General features: G+C 41.2%; 1 protein-coding gene across 5 annotated transcripts in view; it reads right to left on the bottom strand.

The window, feature by feature from the left end:
• Window positions 1-22,052, bottom strand: part of MYRIP (myosin VIIA and Rab interacting protein) — a 689,287-nt gene that overhangs the window by 537,404 nt on the left and 129,831 nt on the right. For all 5 annotated transcript variants that reach the window (XM_077491541.1, XM_077491539.1, XM_077491540.1 and 2 more), the window contains exon 2: window positions 18,922-19,044. In XM_077491541.1, the coding sequence (XP_077347667.1) occupies window positions 18,922-19,031 (110 nt within the window). In that variant the 5' untranslated portion in view covers window positions 19,032-19,044. The remainder of the gene's footprint in view (window positions 1-18,921; window positions 19,045-22,052) is intronic.

The following is a 22,052-nucleotide window of genomic DNA, read 5'->3' as shown; positions in this document are numbered from 1 at the left end:
TGCATTTTTCAGATTTGCACCACAGTCCATTTACCATGGTTTCCTATGGAACACGTTCTGTTTGTGCAAAAAGTACAAAAAATGCATAGGTGAGAATCAGGCCTAAGGCTACATTCACACTTCAGCATTTTGAATCGCGTGTAGATTCTGCCCGCAATTTGAAAGCGCCGATGTGTGAATGAAAAATTGCGGGACTGACATTTGAGATGCCATTCATTTGAATGACACCTAAAATTGTGCTGTGGATCTGCCACAATTGACGCTTGATAAATCATGCTGCGACCGAGGCAACCCTCATCATGTAAAGCCTGACGCCCAAAAGTAGCCCCCTGAACATTTTTTGTGTCACATGCTTCATGTAAAGTGGGTTTCCGCAATTCCAACACCATTTATTGTGTGACAATGACGGCAGACTCGCACCACGATTTTAGGTGTCATGCAAATGAATGGCATCTCAAACGTGAGTCCTTTCTCATTCACACATTGGTGCTTTCAAATCACGAGAATTGTTGAAAATCTGCCTGCGATTCAAATCGCTGAAGAATGCAGCCTAACCAAACAGCAAATTTGTTTGTCGAAGCACTGTGTATCAGAAACAATTACATTTTTTTTTACAGATTTTTATCCTTTTTCATACTTTGTACCATCTTGGTGCCACAGACCTCCTGCAACCTCTTTAAATCCACTTACAGTCTACATGCATGCACTCCAGAAATGGCTGCATGGCCTTTCTCAGGGTGGTTTCCCTAGTGGTTATAACAGCTGACATGTAGTCTGAACCCAGGGCCCATGTGACAGGGTTATAACGAATTATATTAATTGGGAGACAGGGACAAGAAGTGGCTGAACAGGGACATGGCAGGATTGCCAGTTATAAATGAAAGCCGATGATTTGCTATGTTAAATGTTAGATTGGGATTCTTCCAGAAAGTCTGGGATCCATGACAAAAATATACTACTTCCCATATGAAACACGTCGGAGTCATGACCCCAAGAGAAACATACCTTAATATGTTAATATGTTCATTCTCCCTCTAATTCTCGTTTCCCTTTCCTTTATATCTAACTATAACTACATCCCATAAACCAAACTGGGCTGCAGCCACATGCCTAAGTTGAAGATACATAAAGTGCCCCTTTACAGTGCAGTCTCCTTTATATCACAGTGCCCCTTTATGTCATAGCCCCCGTTTACATTACAGTGCCCCCTTTACAGTGCAGTCCCCTTTACATCACAGACCCTCTTTACATTACAGTGTCCCCTTTACAAAACAGTTCCTGTTACATTAATGTAAAGGGGACTGCACTGTAAAGGGGCAATGCAATGTAAAAGGAGGCTGTGATGTGAAGGGGAACTGAGCACACTGATTTAAAGGGGGAACTGTGCTGTAAAAGGGGTTGTGGTGTGTAGGGGGCTGAGGACAGACTTTGTGAATATCCCATCCCCAACCTGTCCACCACAACCACCATCCCTGTCCCTAGGAAACTGTCCCTGTGGGATGGCTTTAAAGGGGGAACTGTGATGTAAAGTGGGACTGTGGACACTGATTTAAAGGGGGGGGGGGGGCTGTGCTGTAAAGGGGGTTGTGGTGTGAAGGGGGGAGAGGACAGACTTTGTGAATATCCCATCCCCTGACCTGTCCACCACAACCACCATCCTTGTCCCTAGGAAAATTGGCTGCTATGAAACCTATTCCTGGAGCCAAAAAGGTTGGGGACTTCTGTTCTAAGCAAAAGGCCATTTTTGCTCTTTCAGGCTTTCGATGGGCCAGGTTGTGGCCAGTGGGAGTAGAATATGCTCCATGCATCTGTGACCCATCATTGGTTTTAATGGGCGGAACAGTGCCCCATTGTTGATATCAGTGAGAAAAATAGTGCCCCATTAATGGTGTCAGTAGTAGGAATGGTGCTCCATCATTGGTGTCAGTTGGTGGAATAGTGCACCAAGTGTCAGATAAAGGAAAGCAAAGGGTCACATTCAGCCCCCAGGCCACAGTTTGGAGACCACTGGTTTAGGGAATAGTACAATTAATGCTTCCCTACAGAGAGTGAAAGAAGCAAATTTTATTGTATCCCTTTATACAGAGATAATAAAAACAGAATCAACCTGTTTTATACTGAATATACCATTCTATAGGATAGCCAATAAGACCTTTTTTGTTTAGGGAAGGAATAAAGGACGTGCTCACTTTGTTTGTATTGACAGGTTTACTTGAAATGTTTGCTGTACTCCACATTCTAATGCCGCGCACACGCGACCGGACTTTTCGACAGCAAAGGTCCGACGCAACAAATGCATCAGACAATTCGATAGTGTGTGGGCTCCTTCGGACCTTTGCTGTCCAAAAATCTGATGGACTTTAGAGATAGAACATGTTTCAAATTTTTCTGCCAGAACTCCGCCGGACCCAGTTTCTATGGAGAAATCTGCTCGTCTGTATACTAGTTCGATGGACGAAAACCAACGCTAGGGCAGCTATTGGCTACTGGCTATAAACTTCCTTATTCTAGTCCAGTCATACTTCACCACATTCAAATCCATCAGACTTTGTTGTGATTGTGTGTAGCCAAGTCCGTTCATTCGGAAAGTCCGTCGAAACTCCCCCGAAAGTCCATCGGGAAGACCGTCGGACCTAGTCTGCCGGAAAGTCCAGAGGTATGTACACGGCATTAGTTGAGGTGCAAATCTTCCTCGTGGCATATTTCTGCAAATGAGGCTATGAAAGAAAACTGAAGCAAAAATGAAGCAGCTGCCAATAGAATCCAATTGTATTCTTTGCTTCATCTGAAATGTTAAACCTGATTGGTTCCTATGCACAATTGCTTCCGTTATCATCTGGTTCTCTGAGTCACACTCAGTAGGTTTTTAAAACTGTTCTTCAGAACAAACCAACAAGATTTTGTCTTTCTTCAAACTGAAACAGTAAAAAATAATTGAGAATAATGCAGTAAACACACATTATTTTATAATAACGTGTTTTGGAATTTATGTTTTTACATCAATGACTTTAATGTCAGCTTGTATAAATGTCAAACGTAGATCTCCGTGCAGGCTATGTGGATGTAAGTGAAAGTTCAATGAAAAGCAGAGAAGCACATGAAACTGAACTGATGACACATCTAGAAGTCATATCCTAGGCCCTCGGGTCATACAGAGCTTCACTCAATGTCTTCTCTTTAATATCGGTCAAGTTTGAACACTATCAAAAATACTCTGAAAATATAATCTTTCTTATTAAAGAGCGTTCGCTTAGGTTGTGTAATATGACTACTCTGCTTATTTATACAGTCTACATTTTTATTCTCAAATTAAGGAAGAACTCTCACGATGGTGAAAAACAAAAAGAAATATAGGTCAGTGAACTCAAGTATAACTTCCCTTAGGCCCCTTTCACACTGGGGCGGGAGCGGCGTTGGCGGTAAAGCGGCGCTATTTTTAGCGGCGCTTTACCGTCGTTTTAGCGGCGGTATGCGGCTGCTAGCGGTACAATTTTAACCCCTGCTAGCGGCTGAAAAAGGGTTAAAACTGCCCGCAAAGCGGCGCTTTGCCTGCGGTATAGCCATTCTGCCCCATTGATTTCAATGGGTAGGAGCGGTTTAGGAGCGGTGTATTCACCGTTCCAAAGATGCAGCTAGCAGGACTTTTTTCACCGTCCTGCTAGCGCACCGCTTCAGTGTGAAAGCCACTGGAGTGAAAGGGGATAGATTTTTTCAGGCGCTATACATACGCTATTTTTAGTGCTGTAGCGCCTGAAAAATGCCCCAGTGTGAAAGGGGCCTTAGGCTTTCTTATGATCTGCTAATGTTTTATAAATATATGCATACACACAGGGGAGTGACTGGCCTCAGGTGATATAAAGGGATGAACCAAATCCTCCTACATAAGTTGTACCTGTTTATCTGCATTTCCCTATCTTCTCTACAGTCAAAGTAAATTTATAAAGCTTGTCTGAGCTGAAATTACACGCTACATGGCTCAGTAAGGAGAGCTCTGAGAAATTCACTGGAGGGAAGGAGACACGTCCCCTTCACACAGTACACAGGAACAGAGCTGAGGTTGTCAATCACAGTCTGTGTGCTTTCCTTTCCCTGTCACCTTTTTTTTCCTGGTGTCCAGTATACTTGTCAGAAGTTACTGATAGCAGATGAATGAAGCAGCAGACAGAAATGGCACTTAGGGGTTGATTCATTAAAACTGGGAAGTGCAAAATCTGGTGCAGCTGTTCATGCAAGCCAATCAACTTCTAACTTCAGCTTGTACATTGAAGCTTTGACCAAAAAAAAAAAAAACTGGAAGCTGATTGATTTCTATGCAAAGCTGCACCAGATTTTATACTCTCCAGTTTTAGTAAACCAAATCGGAAAATAAATCAATCATTTATCGAAGCAAGTATGGCAACCATTACCGTATATACTCGAGTATAAGCCGAGATTTTCAGCCTCTTTTTTGAGGCTGAAAGTGCCCCCCTCGGCTTATACTCGAGTCATCGCTGTCTGCCCGCTCGATCAGCGTGTCGAGCAGACAGACAGCGGCCATTCTATGATTCAAAAGCCGCGCCTCCGGCTCCGCCTTCGCCTGTGATAGGCGGAACACTGAATTTCCCAGCAGCCTGTGTTCCGCCTATCACGGGCGTCGTCTCATCCTCGTACTACGGACGAGGATGATACGACGTCCGTGATAGGCGGAACACAGGCTGCTGGGAAATTCAGTGTTCCGCCTATCACAGGCGAAGGAGGAGGCGCGGCTTTTGAATTTTACAATGGCCGCCGACGAAGAGGGCACGGGACGGAGGCAAGGCAAGGCACGGCACGGGACAGGGCGGGACGGGACGGGACGGGACGAAGGCAAGGCACGACACGGGACGGAGGCTCGGGACAAAGGCTCGGGACACAGGTAGGCTGGACACACACACACACACACACACACACACACACACACACACACACACACACACACACACGGATGGAGACACACACACACGGATGGATGGATGGATGGAGACACACACACACACAGGGATGGATGGATACACACACACACAGGGATGGATGGATGGATGGATGGATGGAGACACACACACACAGGGATGGATGGATGGATGGATGGAGACACACACACACAGGGATGGATGGATGGATGGAGACACACACACACAGGGATGGATGGATGGATGGACACACACACACACAGGGATGGATGGACGGACACACAGGGATGGACGGACACACAGGGATGGACGGACACACACACAGGGATGGACAGGCATGTCTCACCCTCGGCTTATACACGAGTCAATAAGTTTGCCAGTTTTTTTGGGGGTAAATTGGGGGCCTCGGCTTATATTCGGGTCGGCCTATACTCGAGTATATACGGTATTCTTACTTACTGTACATAGTACATCATTTTTTATTGACTTTATTTACTTTCACATTCATTGAAGAAGAATGACTTACTATGTAAAGAACAACTAAAAACAATTTGATTGAACTGATTTGCACGCTTACATAGAATAAGTAGAATTATCAGGTGTGTACCAATCCATAGGAGAAGCAGCAGCAAGCTTATGGAAGACAGGGAAGTGTAAATCCAAATTTTTTCAGACACAATGCCTGTTGAATAAATTCACGAAAGCTTAATCTCTTTGACAATTCCAAGAGAGACACAAGCTGGCAGCAATTAAGGATGTATTTGCTATCTCTTATGTATAGTCCTGGACCTCACTTATTTATTAATTTATTATAGCTACCTTCTTTATAGCGCCGTCAATTTATACAGGGCTTTATATATTGTACATTCACATCAGTCCCTGCACTCAAGGAGCTTATCTAAGGTCTCTAATTCACATTTATACAAACTAAGGTCAATTTAAACAGGAGCCAATTAACTTCCCAGCACGTCTTTGGAGCGCGAGAGGAAACCCACGCAGGCACAGGGAGAATATGCAACTCCAGGCAGGTAGTGCCATGGTTGGGGTTCAAACCAACCACCCTAGTGCTGCTAGGCGGAAGTGCTAACCACTTCATAGCAGATGAACATTTTTTTTTTTTTCGGAGAAAGATATCTATTCAGGTAGTAAATGTTTTTTTTAAATGGGAAAATTTAGATACAATATTGTGACAGCTTGTGCATCTAGTTATGGCTGAAAAATGCAGGTCAACACCGGGAAGCCAACAGGTAGTACAGCTGGAAAGGGTGATGATGTGTATGAAGGCCTTCAAAGTCACAACCCGTAGACTGGTAGTGGAAGTAAAATGGAAGCAGCTGATCATGTTACCGACTGTGAGAAAATAGAAGCCATAGCTTCTCGAAGAGCCTTTGACTGTGGTGGAAGACCTGTGAACTTCTCTAAGTTTGTTTTACATTGTGTAAAGGGATGCGTCGCTAAACAGCAGACAGGATACAAAGCCTCAAATGTTTTTCAGACTACAATGCCACCAAAATGGACAATGTTAACAAAGTAACAATATACAGCTGCTAGTGAAATGCCGCAGGATATTGTGATCTTCCACTAAATTGTTGATGTTTCTGCATACAATATATATGTCCTCTGGACAGATATCAGCCTGATGTGGAATGACTGTAAACTATATTGGCAAATGACATTCCTGGAGGAGATTCTCTATCCACTTATTAAGAGACAGGCTGAGCTACCACAGTCACCTGCTAATCCAACCATTGTGAGAGAGTTCAGGCTCAGGCCCCTGAGATCTCCTCCATATCAGCTCCTATAGATATCTACAGTGCCTTGCGAAAGTATTCGGCCCCCTTTAACTTTTCAATCTTTTGCCACATTTCAGGCTTCAAACAAAGATATAAAATTTTAATTTTTTGTGAAGAATCACCAACACAATTGTGAAGTGGAACGAAAATCTATTGGATATTTTAAACTTTTTTAGCAAATAAAAAACTGAAAAGTGGTGCGTGCAAAATTATTCGGCCCCTTTACTTTCAGTGCAGCAAACTCACTCCAGAAGTTCAGCGAGGATCTCTGAATGATCCAATGTTGTCCTAAATGACTGATGGTGATAAATAGAATCCACCTGTGTGTAATCAAGTCTCTGTATAAATGCACCTGCTCTGTGATAGTCTCAGGGTTCTGTTAAAAGCGCAGAGAGCATCATGAAGACCAAGGAACACACCAGACAGGTCCGTAATACTGTTGTGGAGAAGTTTAAAGCCGGATTTGGATACAAAAAGATTTGCCAAGCTTTAAACATCCCAAGGAGCACTGTGCAAGCGATCATTTTGAAATGGAAGGAGTATCAGACCACTGCAAATCTACCAAGACCTGGCCGTCCCTCTAAACTTTCAGCTCAGACAAGGAGAAGACTGATCAGAGATGCAGCCAAGAGGCCCATGATCACTCTGGATGAACTGTAGAGAACTACAGCTGAGGTGGGAGAGTCTGTCCATAGGACAACAATCAGTCGTACACTGCACAAATCTGGCCTTTATGGAAGAGTGGCAAGAAGAAAGCCATTTCTCAAAGATATCCATAAAAAGTATCGTCTAAAGTTTGCTACAAGCCACCTGGGAGACACACCAAACATGTGGAAGAAGGTGCTCTGGTCAGATGAAACCAAAATCAACTTTTTGCCCACAATGCAAAACAGCTGAGGGCATTTATTGACCCAATAAAGATAATGATTAATAGACCACCAACCATATTTGAACAAATAGCAATGAATAAGGATAAAGCAAATAAGAAATTAGCTAAGATATATAACCTATTACTTCCTGGTGGGGATATTAAAAAAATAGCAGGAATTAAAAAATGGGAGGAAGAAATAGGGCAGGAGTTGACAGAGAAAGAGTGGGGAGAGGTATTTGAAGGAATATATAAAACATCCTTAGCTATTAAATATCAAGAAAAAAATTATAAAATTCTATTAAGATGGTATAGAAGCTCAGTGATTATGAACAAAATAAATAAACGGAACTCTGAATTATGTTGGAGATGTAAGAATGAGAAGGGTACTCTAGAACATATCTGGTACAGTTGCTGGAAGATAAAAATATTTTGGGTTAAGATAATAAAAATATATCAGGAACTGACAGATATAAGAATAAATCTTGATATAAAGACAATATTATTCTCCCATACATCTGGAAAACTAAAACGAAAAGAGATGGAATTTTTGTATCAAATAACTACAATAGCTAAAACCGTAATAGCACAGAAATGGAAAAAGGAAGTAGCCCCAACAATAGTAGAGTGGAATTATGAGATGAGCGAGGTGTGTTTCATGGAGAAACAGATTAGACAAGAGGGATATGTAGAAAAACCGATGTCGGACTATTGGAAGAAATGGGAGGAATTGAGTACCTCAGGAAAATTGTGGGAATTTATGTAAGGGAGGGGGATTGAATGGATTAGTACTGACAATTTTTTTTTTTTTTTTTTTTTTTCTTTTTTCTTTTTTTTTTGTATGGGGAATGTTTTATAATGATGTGAAAATTGAATGGAAAATTTTTGAATGTATGTTTTATAAAAATAAATAAAGAGAAATTTGAAACAAATCTGGCCTTTATGGAAGAGTGGCAAGAAGAAAGCCATTTCTCAAAGATATCCATAAAAAGTCTTGTCTAAAGTTTGCCACAAGCCACCTGGGAGACACACCAAACATGTGGAAGAAGGTGCTCTGGTCAGATGAATCCAAAATCCAACTTTTTGCCCACAATGCAAAACGATATGTTTGGCGTAAAAGCAACACAGCTCATCACCCTCAACACACCATCCCCACTGTCAAACCTGGTGGTGGCAGCATCATGGTTTGGGCCTGCTTTTCTTCAGCAGGGGCAGGGAAGATGGTTAAAATTGAGGGGAAGATGGATGCAGCCAAATACAGGACCATTCTGGATGAAAACCTGTTGGAGTCTGCAAAAGACCTGAAACTGGGACAGAGATTTATCTTCCAACAAGACAATGATCCCAAACATACAGCAAAATCTACAAAGGAATGGTTCACAAATAAACGTATACAGGTGTTAGAATGGCCAAGTCAAAGTCCAGACCTCAATCCAATCGAGAATCTGTGGAAAGAGCTGAAAACTGCTGTTCACAAACGCTCTCCATCCAACCTCACTGAGCTCGAGCTGTTTTGCAAGGAAGAATGGGCAAGAATTTCAGTCTCTCGATGTGCAAAACTGATAGAGACATACCCCAAGCGACTTGCAGCTGTAATCGCAGCAAAAGGTGGCTCTACAAAGTATTAATGCAAGGGGCGTTAAATAATTTTGCACGCCCCACTTTTCATTTTTTTTATTAGTTAAAAAAGTTTCAAAAATCCAATAGATTTCGTTCCACTTCACAATTGTGTCCCACTTATTGGTGATTCCTCACAAAAAATAAAACTTTTACATCTTTATGTTTGAAGCCTGAAATGTGGCAAAAGGTTGAAAAGTTCAAGGGGGCCGAATACTTTCGCAAGGCACTGTATGCTAGCTGAAAATTTGCAAGATGTCAAACCTGATCATGCAAGAAATACATTTTTAAAACCCACAATCCCCATTCCAAATCTCTTGACACAGAGGTCCCCTCCTACCATACCTATGTGGTTTGCAAAAATAACGAACTACAACACATGAAAAACTCACAACCTCTTGGTTCTTTTGGATGGAGTATGGCTGTTCCCTGGGGTATAAAGCCATTATGGATCAGAAGGATTAGGTTCTCTTAGCAATCCCCTTGGCATAAATGCTGAAATGCCGACCAAGCACCCCATTACCTACTACTTCTTCCCCATCACTTTACTACTGTATCTCTCTTTCTTTTTTTCTCATCCCTTTCCCTATTTCTAATTGTAATATGTTATACTCTATTATATTTTACGTTCCTGTTTCCCAATTCCTCTGATTTATAAGATTTGTAGGAATGTTTAACTTCTTCCTCTTTAGTAGGATGCAGACATACTACTCCTTACAGGATATACTGAATCAGGGGGCTGCCATTTGGTCATTATTAACCACTTCCCTACCTGCCCATAGAAATATGATGCACGCAGATGGGATCTCCTATCCTGGGTGGGCATCATATGACGTCCTCCCATTTCTGGCCATCTAGGGGGCGCGGGTGTGGTGTCGCTCAGGACCCAGTGCGCGTGCCCGACGGCCGCGATGTCCACCAGGCATCCGCGATTGCCCGGGAACACAACAGGAACGTGGATCTGTGTCCTGTCAGAGGAGAGGAGACCGATGCTGTGTTCCCAGTACAGAGGAACACAGATTGGTCTCCTCCTCTTGTGAGTCCCCTCCCCCCACAGTTAGAATCACTCCCAGGGAACATAATTAACCCCTGCAGCGCCACCTAGGGTTAACCGCTTCCCTGACAGTCACATTTATACAGTAATCAGTGCAATTTTATAGCACCGATCGTTGTGTAAATGGGAATGGTCCCAAAAATGTGTCAAAAGTGTCCAATATGTCCGTCACAATGTCGGAGTCACGAAAAAAATCTCAGATCACCGCCATTACTAGTAAAAAAAAAAAAAAATGCCATAAATATATCCCCTATTTTGTAGACACTATAATGCAATTTTATAGCTGTATTAATGCCAATGGTCCCAAAAATGTGTCAAAATTGTCTGATGTGTCCGCAAAAAGGTCGTAGTCATGATAAAAATTGCTGATCGCTACCATTACTAGTAAAAAAAAATATGAATAAAAATGCCATAAAACTATCCCCTATTTTGTAGACGCTATAACTTTTGCGCAAATCAATCAATATACGCTTATTGCGTTTTTTGTTTTTTTTTAACAAAAATATGTAGAAGAATACGTATCGGCCTAAACTGAGGAAAAAATCTTTTTTTTTTAAAGAAATCGGATATTTATTAAAGCAAAAAGTAAAAAATATTGTGTTTTTGTCGCTCTTCTTTTGTTTATAGCACAAAAAATAAAAACTGCAGAGGGGATCAAATACCATCAAAAGAAAGCTCTATTTGTGGAAAAAAAATTACGCCAATTTTGTTTGGGTGCAATGCCGCACGATCGCGCAATTATCAGTTAAAGCGACGCAGTCCCGAATCGCAAAGAGTGCTCTGGTAAGAAAGGGTGTAAAATCTTCCGTGGCTGAAGTGGTTAAAGCGGTAGTAAACTGCATTTAAAAAAATAAAAAATTGGGCCCCTGCAGGATAATGGCATGCATCATTTACTAGCACATTATAATAGACATACCTTAAAAGGAAGCCCTCCAATGGTGCGCTGTCACCTCTGACAGGACTTCCATTTGCTTCTTCCACCCGGGTTCAGGGGCTCCTCCGACTGTTCAAATGGCCGGGCCGCGATTACGTCACGGTTGAGGTAGAGCTCTTTCAATGGACGGCACTGTGCGCAGTGCGCATGCGCCGGTGACGTCACCGGCTGCTACTAAAGTAAATATCCCCTAAAGGGTGCATGCGTAGGAGATATTTACTGTACCTAAGGGTAGTTATTATAGGCTTACCTGTAGGTATATATGAAAAAAAATGGACTTTTACTACTGCTTTAACTCTGTGCTCTATGGCTGTATAATTGTTGCACGTAATTTGTCTCAAACCTGCATTAGTATTTAAATAAAGAATTAAAGCATTTAAAGTATTTAAAGTATTAAATAATGAAAGTATTTTAAGTATTTAAATAAATACATAAAGAATAAAAAAAACACAATTCCAATTACTGTCCAACTTGTAGGCTGTAAAAAGTGCCCACGATGTAAAGAGTTTCAAGAGTTGCATGTTTGGAGGAGGCAGACGTCCTCCATTCATACAGTGCTTTTAATTGTGTGAACCAATAGTACAACTTCTGTAAATGGAGTGCAGAAGCAGAAAGCATGGGCATAGCTGGCATTTGACGAGTGCCTGTCACATGTGCAGCTACCCCTTATACCCCCCCATGGCAACAGAAGATTACTGCAGCAGGGGTATCCAGGGAATTGTCCTGTCCCTTTGCAGGACAAAACCGGCAGTTGTCCTGTGCCTTAACTTATAGGGATCAGCTAGCTAAAGCAATATATGGGCATTGGGAAATCAATCAGCCACATCACTACAAACTTTAGCCACAACACGTGAGACCATCATTACAAGGTAAGGCAAACAAACAACACTGGGAATATAACTACATTAATACCCAGTTAAAACAACAAAACATTTGAAAGTCTACAATGTCTTTAACCACTTGCCGACCACTGTCAGCAAATATACGTCAGCAGAATGACATGGCTGGGCAAAGTAAAGTACGTTACTTTGAATTTCCCACCATGCACGCGCATGCGCACCTGCTGCGAGCTCTGTGAACATGCGGACTCGACCACTGCTGGGATACCCGCGATCATGTCACGGAGCTGAAGAATGGGGAGATGCCGATGTAAACAGCATCTCCCCCATGCTGCCTAGTGACAAGACACTGATCGTCTGCTCCCTGTCATCGGGAGCAGTGATCAGAGTCGTGTCACAAACAGCCCATCCTCCTGACAGTTAGAAAGACTCCCCCAGGACACACTTAACCCCCTCGCCCCCTCGTGGTTAACCTCTTCACTGCCAGTGACATTTTTACAGTAATCAATGCAATTTTATAGCTGTATTAATGGCAATGGTCCCAAAAATGTGTCAAAATTGTCCGATGTGTCCGCAATAATGTCGCAGTCGTGATAAAAATCGCTGATCGCCACCATTACTAGTAAAAAAAAAAATTATTAATAAAAATGCCATAAAACTATTCCCTATTTTGTACACGCTATAACTTTTGCGCAAACCAATCAATAAATACTTATTGCGATTTTTTTTTACCAAAAATATGTTCAAGAATACGTATCGGCCCAAACTGAGGAAATTTTTTTTATATATATATTTTTGGGAGATATTTATTATAGCAAAAAGTAAAAAATAATGCGTTTTTTTTTTTTTCAAAATTGTCGCTCTTTTTTTGTTTATAGTGCAAAAAAGAAAAAAAAACGCAGAGGTGATCAAATACCACCAAAAGAAAGCTCCATTTGTGGGAAAAAAAGGACGTCAATTTTGTTTGGGAGCATGACCGCGCAATTGTCAGTTAAATTGATGCAGTGCCGAATCGCAAAAAGTGCTCTGGTCAGGAAGGGGGTGAATCCTTCCGGGGCTGAAGTGGTTAAGGAGAAAAGGCTGCATTATTTTTTTCACTCTTTTCTAATATTACTTGGTGATCCCACCAGTAGCAAGCTGAATATTCTTCCTGCTTACTCACTCTACTATATCTCTAGAGGTGCAGGGTGGTCAATGTAGGCTTCTCACTTCTGATTTAGACTCTAAAATATGCCCCCCTCTCTTCATGTCCATAGCATAGCGAGATGTTCTGCAGTCCACAGAGATGAACAGGCAGGGTTTATATTACTGCCGGAAATACCAATGTAGCATGCACAGGATCATAAAAGCTCAATAGATTTCTGGCAGGATCAACAGGTATTTTTTCATATATTGAATAGACATAACAAATTGCTTTTAGGGCCAAAATTAGCAGTCCAAAGAGTGCAAATAAGAAAAGTTCATTACATACACTATAACAGATATCCATTATGCAAATATGCATCAATCTTACAACTTCAACAAAGCCAGTACAACTGTTTTTAAAGGAATTAATTGCACACATGTATTCAGATGAACCTGTCTGATTCATAGGAAGCTGCACGCTATGTCAGTGGTAGCACAATAAACCCAGTTATATGGAGCTTGGCTAACCATGTTGTTTGTTTGTTTTTTTAAGTTGTGCTAATGCTTGCCCATAAATTGCATTGCAATATATGGAGAGAATTGGGACTTTAAATGAGGAGCATATAATGCTTCTCCACCCCGGGTTCAATGAGACAAAGAGAGGGAAATTGGGACTTTAAATGAGGTGGTTGACTTGTGTAGATCAATGCAGAGAAATGTTATTGTAGGAGTAAGAATTTGTCAATACATGATAATAAATTCCATAAGTAACCATTATCATATCTGTACATATACATTATATAGTATTATCAGTAGTAGATGAATTTCATGTGAAAAATTCATAAATAAATATTATCATATTTGTACATAGGTATAAAACTAGTATCATCATGTTCACAAATATATACATCATAAGCACATGGCAATCATATGGCATAATCAATTCACATTAACGTTTGCAGCCTAAAGCCTCATACACACGGTCGGACTTTGTACAAACTTTTCCGTGGACTTTTGTACAAAGGGCGTGGTCCACAAGTTTGTATTGCATACACACGGTCGGACTTTTTGACAACAAACACGAACGTAATGACGTCACAACGTACTGACGGCGCTTCAAAAGAGGACGTTCAATAACTCCAGCGCCACCTTTGGTGAACTTCTGTATTGTAGTCTGATCTTTTGCATTGGTTCTGAGCATGCGTGTTTGTACCTTGTACAAAAGTCCGATGCTTTTGCGTACACACGGTCGGACTTTGCTCCATCAGACTTTTGTTGCCAGAAAGTTTGTCCGTTCGCACAGCCAACAAAAGTCCGATGAAAACAGAAAAAGTTTGTCCGATGGAGCGTACACACAGTCGGATGTTGCTCCAAAACAGCTAATTTGCATGTTTGTTGTCAAAAAGTCCGACCGTGTGTAATTTAATTCGTAATTAAAATTATTAAAAGTGTAACATATCCAGATATTCCTAGTGGGGCACATATCTAGATCCATTATAGTCTGACACGTTTCTGTGTAGGAACACTTCATCAGGGGGGGGATTCCATTGCTGCCACTTTCACTTGACTAACTGATGGGTTTTGTCACTAAATATAGTGATTGCGAGATTTTCTAGTTGTAAAATGTGGTTAATATGAAGACTAGATATCAAAAGAGCTTCAGGTGCTTCTCCAAACATCATGAAAAAAAAAAAAAAGCATAAATACACATACTCTACAAATTCAAGAAACCCAAAATAATACATTAAAAATGCTTTATTTGGCTGTTAATCCAAAGCAAGTGCATAGAAACCCCTTAAAAATTATAACCAATTAAAAAAGTTGAAAAAGTCGAATGACTCTGAATTTACAAAATAACCTTCTACTAGGATGATACAAACAGTAAAGAATAAATAAATAGCAGATGCATTTACTTTTACATTGACGATACCAAGCCGAGACTAAAAACACATTCCTATCACCTTTCTATCTGAATTTGCAGAACTGTAATTTTCTGTAAAGATTCAATAGAATATGGCAACCTGGAGGCCTTTTGTACACAGCTATTATACAGAACATCCTCAGAAATGTAATTTCCTGTTTGTGTGATTGTCTCACTGATTTTCTCAGAAGTCTGCACTAAGATATAAATTAGATATTAGGCATCCTCTGCAACAAAAATGTATTTCATTTTTAGTGAGATACTCCCCAAGGGTTAATTACTTCTAAAGCGATGAAGATCCCTTACCTTTCCTCATTTGAACACTGCAAGTGCATCAGCTGAGTAATAATGAAAAAGTCACTCCCATTCAGGGTTTACTTCCTCTTTGTCTCCCTGCAAAGGTAAAGCATAATGGGCTACTATGCATCGCATAGTAGCCCATTGTGTGTCACTTACCTGACACAGGAGCCAGCGATGTCACCGCTGTCTCCTGTAGCACGGAGCGTCCATCTTCTTCCGTGTATCGCTGTTCCGGCTACTCACAGCGCCGATGCAGCAATGACGTCATTAACACGGGAGTCACCACTAAAGGCATATTGCCGTTAGCAGCGGCAGGCTCAGTGTGCCTGTGCGCCACTGTCTATGGCGCATGCACCGTAGACAGCGGTGCCTGTCTTTTTGTAAATATCTCCTAAACCGTGTAGGTTTAGAAGATATTCCTTGGACCTACAGGTACGCCTAATTCTAAGCTCACTGTAGGTCAAAGTAGTTTGTAAGGGTTTACAACCATTTTAAAGTGACCCTGTTGTGTGCTGACCTTGCAGGAGAAATGGTGGTCAGCAGGAGGAACTAGTGCCAGCTACTGGGTGACCCAACTCAAACTTTCTTTAACAGGTATGTCAGGATCTCTTTAACAAAAAAAATATATATATCATACTTCCTCAGTAAATGTTTAATTTGATTGTTGTTAATCCATTGGAAAAAAGGGCTAATAAAGTATACATATATACTATTTACATATATTGGCAAGAAAGTACAGTGAGGTTTTTAGTCTTTCTTTGTTTGGCAGCATGCTAGTGCAACAAATGTTGCAACCAAAAAAATGTGCTGTACGTATATGAACCATTCTTTCCCTGTTAGGGCTCATTTACACTTTTTTCGGCTTTAACACACATTAACGTCTAGTTTATACTTGCTTCAAATCGAGGCTTTGGACAGGCTTTGTTAACCACTTCAGCCCCGAGCATCATTTTTACACTTGTTGTTTACAACAAGAGAGAATTAGAGAATAAAATGGCGGTCATTGCAATACTTTCTGTCACACCGTATTTGCGTAGCTGTCTTACAAGCACACTTTTTTGGGGGAAAAAATACATTTTTTTAAATTAAAAAATAAGACAACAGAAAAGTTAGCCCGATATTGTGAAAGATAATGTTACGCCGAGTAAATTGATACCCAACATGTCACGCTTCAAAATTGTGCCCATTGGGGAATGGTGACAAACTTTTACCCTTAAAAATCTCCATAGGCGATGTTTAAAAATGACTACAGGTTACCAGTTTTGAGTTAGAGAAGGTCTAGAGCTAGAATTGATGCGCTCGCTCTAACGATACCTCACATGTGTGGCTTGAACACGGTTTTCATATACGGCTGCTACTCACGTATGAGTTCACTTCTGCGCACGAGCTCGTCGGGACGGGGCACTTAAAAACATTTTTTTTACTTTTCGCTCCTTATTTTGACACAGTTTAAAAAAAAAAATTAAGTCACTTTCACTACAAGGAATGTAAACATCCCTTGTAATAGTAAAAAAGTATGACAGGACCTCTTAAATGTGAGATCTGGGGTCAAAAAGACCTCAGATCCTATATTTACACTAAAATGCAATAAAAAAAAAAATAATTGTAAAAAAAAAAAAAAAAAATTCTCCTTTAAGAGCTATGGACGGAAGTGATGTTTGATGTCAATTCCGCCCTCCCATGTCATTGAGCCAAGCAGGGGCCATCTTTCCCTTAGTTGGCGGGAGAGGACACGATCATCTCCGCCGCTACCGGCAGGTCCGATAAGCGGCGGGAGGAGGGGGCACCTATACGCCCCCAATAAAAGTGATCTCATGGTGAATCTGCTGCAGAGAAAACAGTCCATATATGTTGAATAATGGACGAACAACAATGTCGGTCTTCCCAACAAGAGAATCAGGTAATGCACAATTTGGTTGGACCAGGAGTAACAGCTTGTCTGAAGTGACTTCAAAGAGAATAAATAAATACTCTCACCAGAGAGAGTGGACTCATCTGTCGTATGACAGTGTGTCGACTGCGCTTGTAATCTCAAGTGATGCCAATCCGGTGTTACGGGTTGATGATGGTTCTCATGGATCACCACGTTGTCTCCAACTTGCACAGACTTCCAATATTGGATGCTGGGACATTCTCTATTCTCTTTGAAGTCACTTCAGACAAGCTGTTACTCCTGGTCCAACCAAATTGTGCATTACCTGATCCTCTTGTTGGGAAGACCGACATTGTTGTTCGTTCATTATTCAACATATATGGACTGTTTTCTTTGGGACTCACATTTATAGCCACTAATATTCACTAGTAGTTGCGTGTGTTATACACATATTGTGTACCAAGTGAACCAATATTTGTACTTTTGCTCACCCATTTTTTGTACATTTTGTTATTAGTATGTGGTATAGTATTGGTTTCATTACTAATACTCTTTAAATATTTCCTTTTTTCTCACTCATTTAGCGCTACACTATTTGTCCCCCCATTTTCACTGAACTTTGTTTGTTTGAGTGTCAGCTGCTGTTTGTTTCCTTTAGTTATAGCGCAGTGTTTTCCCTTTAAATCTGCTGCAGAGACCACTTTTATCTTAAAGAGAAACAAACACCGTTCCCGAAAATACCAGGTTATGGCAACTAGCCACTGCCATAACCACGGTATTTAGCATCAAAGTACCAATTTGCGTGAAGTGGTTAAAGCTCTCTGAAAGATAGTTAAAGCTCTTGCCACTAAATAAAAATGGTTAGAAAAACTTTTCTGCTAAAAAAATAAAAATAAAATAGCTTAAAGTCCTGTTTACACCTTGCTTTTGCTTTGCTTTGGCTTCACTTCAAAAATGATACCCCATGTAGCTTTAGTGGTGCTTCAAAGCATCTTCAAAGCCTTCATAGAAGTCTATGGCAAAGCTCACTTGAAGGCCCACTGAAGCTCCACCAAACCCCCATCGAAGCCCCACGAAGCCTCGCGGAAGCCCCATCAAGGCTCCACCAAAGCCTCATCAAAGGCCCACCAAAGCCTCATCGAAACCCCACGAAGCCTCGCGGAAGCCCCACCAAAGGCTCATAGAAGCCCCATCGAGGCTCCACCAAAGCCTCATCAAAGCCCCACCAAAGCCTCATCGAAGCCCCACTGAAGCCTCATTGAAGCCTCATCAAAGCACCAAGCAAAGCAAGGTGTAAACAGGACTGAAAGCCAACCATTTTATCTAGTGACAGGGGCTTTGACTGCTGTTCAGAGAGCTTTAACAAAGCCTGTCCAAAGTCATGTTTTGAAGCAAGTGTAAACTAGCCCTTATTCTGTGATCAAGAAGATTAAGGAAATTGGCAAAGCCTCATATTTCAACGCAAACATGAGCACATTATGAATGCAGTAGTGCCCATGAATGCAAAAAAGTACATTTCATCACTAACATACAAATATAATTACAAGCACTGACAAACAAAAGATTTTACAACTTGTGTGCCTAAGCTATAAAAATGTCCAGTATTTATTATGTCATATATTATTGCCATTTATTTAAAAAATAAGGAGATGCGAGAACATTTTCCTACCTTAATCGCTCCTCTTCTTTCTTTCTGAGGCTGAAGTCTCGCTGGACAACCTGAAGGACATGTTCTGCCTCATCCTCGGTCAGGCCAGAAAGATCCAGTTTCCTTCCCATGTCTTTCTTGATTCTAAAAGCAATTAAAAGAAGCTGTAAATCACGTAGATTCCTCTGGCACTTCCCCACCTGGAAAGGCACTAATCGTTTTTGCTAATTATAGACATTATAAATATTTCACATGAGGTATATGTACAATAAAAGCCATTAGCATCTGTAAAAAAAAATACTTTAATGGTTAGTTGGTGTATTTGTGAGAATCTAATTTACAAGATAAGATGGATGTTTTTTAGCTTGTAGAATAAAAAAAGAAAATCCCACCAATACAACATAGCCATGCATAAAGCAATGTGTGATAGTAACATATTCACACCTTATCTGCTATCATCAGCCAGAGTATCATAACATTAGTCATTGATTAACACAGAAAAATAGAAGAATGGAATGATGTTTTTACGCTAACATTTGCTGTCACCCGCAGCCACTTGGGGACAGAACACCATGGCAACTAGAAGACAAATTGTAATATTTCAGAATGACATAATTTGTATTTCAAATGTATGTACAGGTATGCCAGAAAAAGTGCTAATGAGTGCAATTTACAAAATTTACAAAATTACAAAATCGCTGCCATACAGTATCAGATCTGGTAGACTGCTGGTGTTTTTAAAGTTTTTAAAACACTGTTGGCCTCTTGAAAGAACATTATGTTGTCCTAATAAAAAATAAATCATCTTTTGCAATGTAACACTAGGTACAGACATAGGCGATGCGGGATCTGGCAAGATCACAGCGCCATTTCCCGCATCACATCTCTCCCGCAGGCAGTTCACACTGTCCCCTGCAAACCACTGCGGGTGTCAATACAATGTTAATGACACCCACAGATTGGTTCACAGTGCGATCTGTGAACTCACACAGGAATCGGATCAGATGGATGAGAACACCCATGCAATCCGATTCCAGTGCGGGGAAAATAAAATGTCCCTGCACCTTTTCTGTGTGAATCCAACGCGAGTTCAGCCATACAACTGTATGTGCATGTGGAGTTCTGCTGTATTTGTTAGTAAACTGGCTTCTTAAAATAATAGTGATCAAAGGAGGTGAGTGTAAAGGAGCTCCTAATGTACAATAAATGTAAATAAAAATACTTTATTGGGAATATAGATGATAGAAATAAGGCCAACGAGTTTCGGGGGGACAGCTCAATGCTGCCTCTCAAGCTCCAACTGACATTCGGTTGTTTACAGATGCGATGTTCACGTCTCAGACAAACCCTACCAGGATTTTTTTCCAATAAAATTTAACAGCGGCATTGAGAAAGGGGAGGTCCTTTGTCCCCCAAAACGCGTTGGCCTCATTTCTATCATCTGTACTCCCAATAAAACAGGTTTATTTACATTTATTGACATTAGGCGCTTGTCAGGGCTGGGCTGGGCTCAGCCCTTCCTTCTCCATACTGGCCGCTCAGCCCCCGGCTAATTGCAAGCTCCTATCTCTCCACAGTTACTAAGCTGTTGATGATATCCTGCTCATCAGTCCTGCCTACTTAAGCTATCCAGCACAGAGGAGCTCTGCCTTCGCCTTAGTCAACATCTATACTGGCCGTTCAGCCCCCCAGCTAATTGCAAGCTCCTATCTATCCACAGTTACTAAGATGGTGATGATATCCTGCTCGTCAGTCCTGCCTACTTAAGCTGTCCAGCACAAAGGGAGCTCTGCCTTCGCCTTAGTCAACATTACAGAGATGCTCTCCTGCATTCCTGTTAAACGACTTGCTTGGCTGAGATCCCTTCTGGCTCCAAATCCTGCTTGCTGTTTTTCTACGCTCATCTCTGGCTCCCTGATGTTTGGCTTGTCTGACTATCCTCTCCGATTCCTGAAATCTGGCTATGATTTGACTGCATTTGTTCTATTTTCTTTTATTATTAAACGAGTGTGATTTAACTGTACTTCTGTCTCTGTCTGATTTCATGGTTTCTGACAGCGCTCTTTACACTCACCTCCTTTGATCGCTACGGGAGCAAACACTAGGCCGTACCCAGCGGTAGCAGCCCAGGCCAATAACAGGGCTCAAAGCAAGCCAGGCAGCAATTCTTGGAAGGAAACCTTTCCTTTCTACCCTTTTGACCTTTCATTCACAAACAGTGACCAATCAAGACAATACAGTGCAATCTCCACCCTTTAAAAATAGAATAGTGAAGCATTTTTGAAAGTTTAAAGTGGTTGTAAACCTGTGACGAAATATGAACAAATCATATCCCTTCATAGTGTGTGCTTATCTCAATCCAGAGAAGTGTAATTTCTGCTGCCTTGTTCCTCTGCTATCTGCAAGAGTAACTTCTGACAAGTTTTCCCGACACCAAGAGGTAAAAAGATGAGAGGGGAGGGAGCTCCAGCACATCCTGCGATTGACAGCCTGAGCTCTGTCCCTGTGTGCTGTATGAAGTAGGGTGTGTCTCTATCCTCCAATCAGCGCTCATCTCTTCTAAGTATAACTTCAGCTCCCCGCCACCTGCTTTCTGAAAGCTCAGACAAACTGTATAAATTCTTGACTTTGCACAGGTGTACAAAAAAGTAGACTGCAGATAAGCAAGTACAGGTTATGTAGGAGGATTTGTTTCATCTCTGTGTATCACATAAGGCCAGTCACTTCAGTGGGTGTATGTAAGGGTTTACAACCACTTTAGGGGAAAAATGCTTCAAAAAAGCAATCAAAAATTTACACCCTGTTTGAGATCCCTAGCTATAGCTAAATTAAAATGTTTTCACTGTAACACACACTTGCATGTGCTTCCACCTTGCTAGCCACCAACCACAAACTCAAAAGATACTAAACTTTTAAAGGCTGACTTTCTAGAGTTTCTTCTAGCTGCATCAGTATCTGAAATCCATTTTCCAGCATCTTGCAAAATTTTGTTTAACTTTGGATTGTGTGGTGGAGAGTAAGAATATCAGATTTGTATTGTAGTGTCTACTCTGGGAAGATGCACCCTCTTTGGTACCGGGCCATTTGTTTCCCTTTTGTAGGAGCGCTAACTCCAATTAGTACAGCAACGCAATCTAGCTTGGCCAAGTTCT

Source organism: Lithobates pipiens, unplaced genomic scaffold, assembly GCF_037356315.1.
Source record: "Lithobates pipiens isolate NorthernLeopardFrog02 unplaced genomic scaffold, aLitPip1_a1.2 Scaffold_19, whole genome shotgun sequence".
Taxonomy (NCBI): domain Eukaryota; kingdom Metazoa; phylum Chordata; class Amphibia; order Anura; family Ranidae; genus Lithobates; species Lithobates pipiens.
Note: the sequence above shows the minus strand (reverse complement) of the source record. Positions and strands in the feature narration are given on the sequence as shown.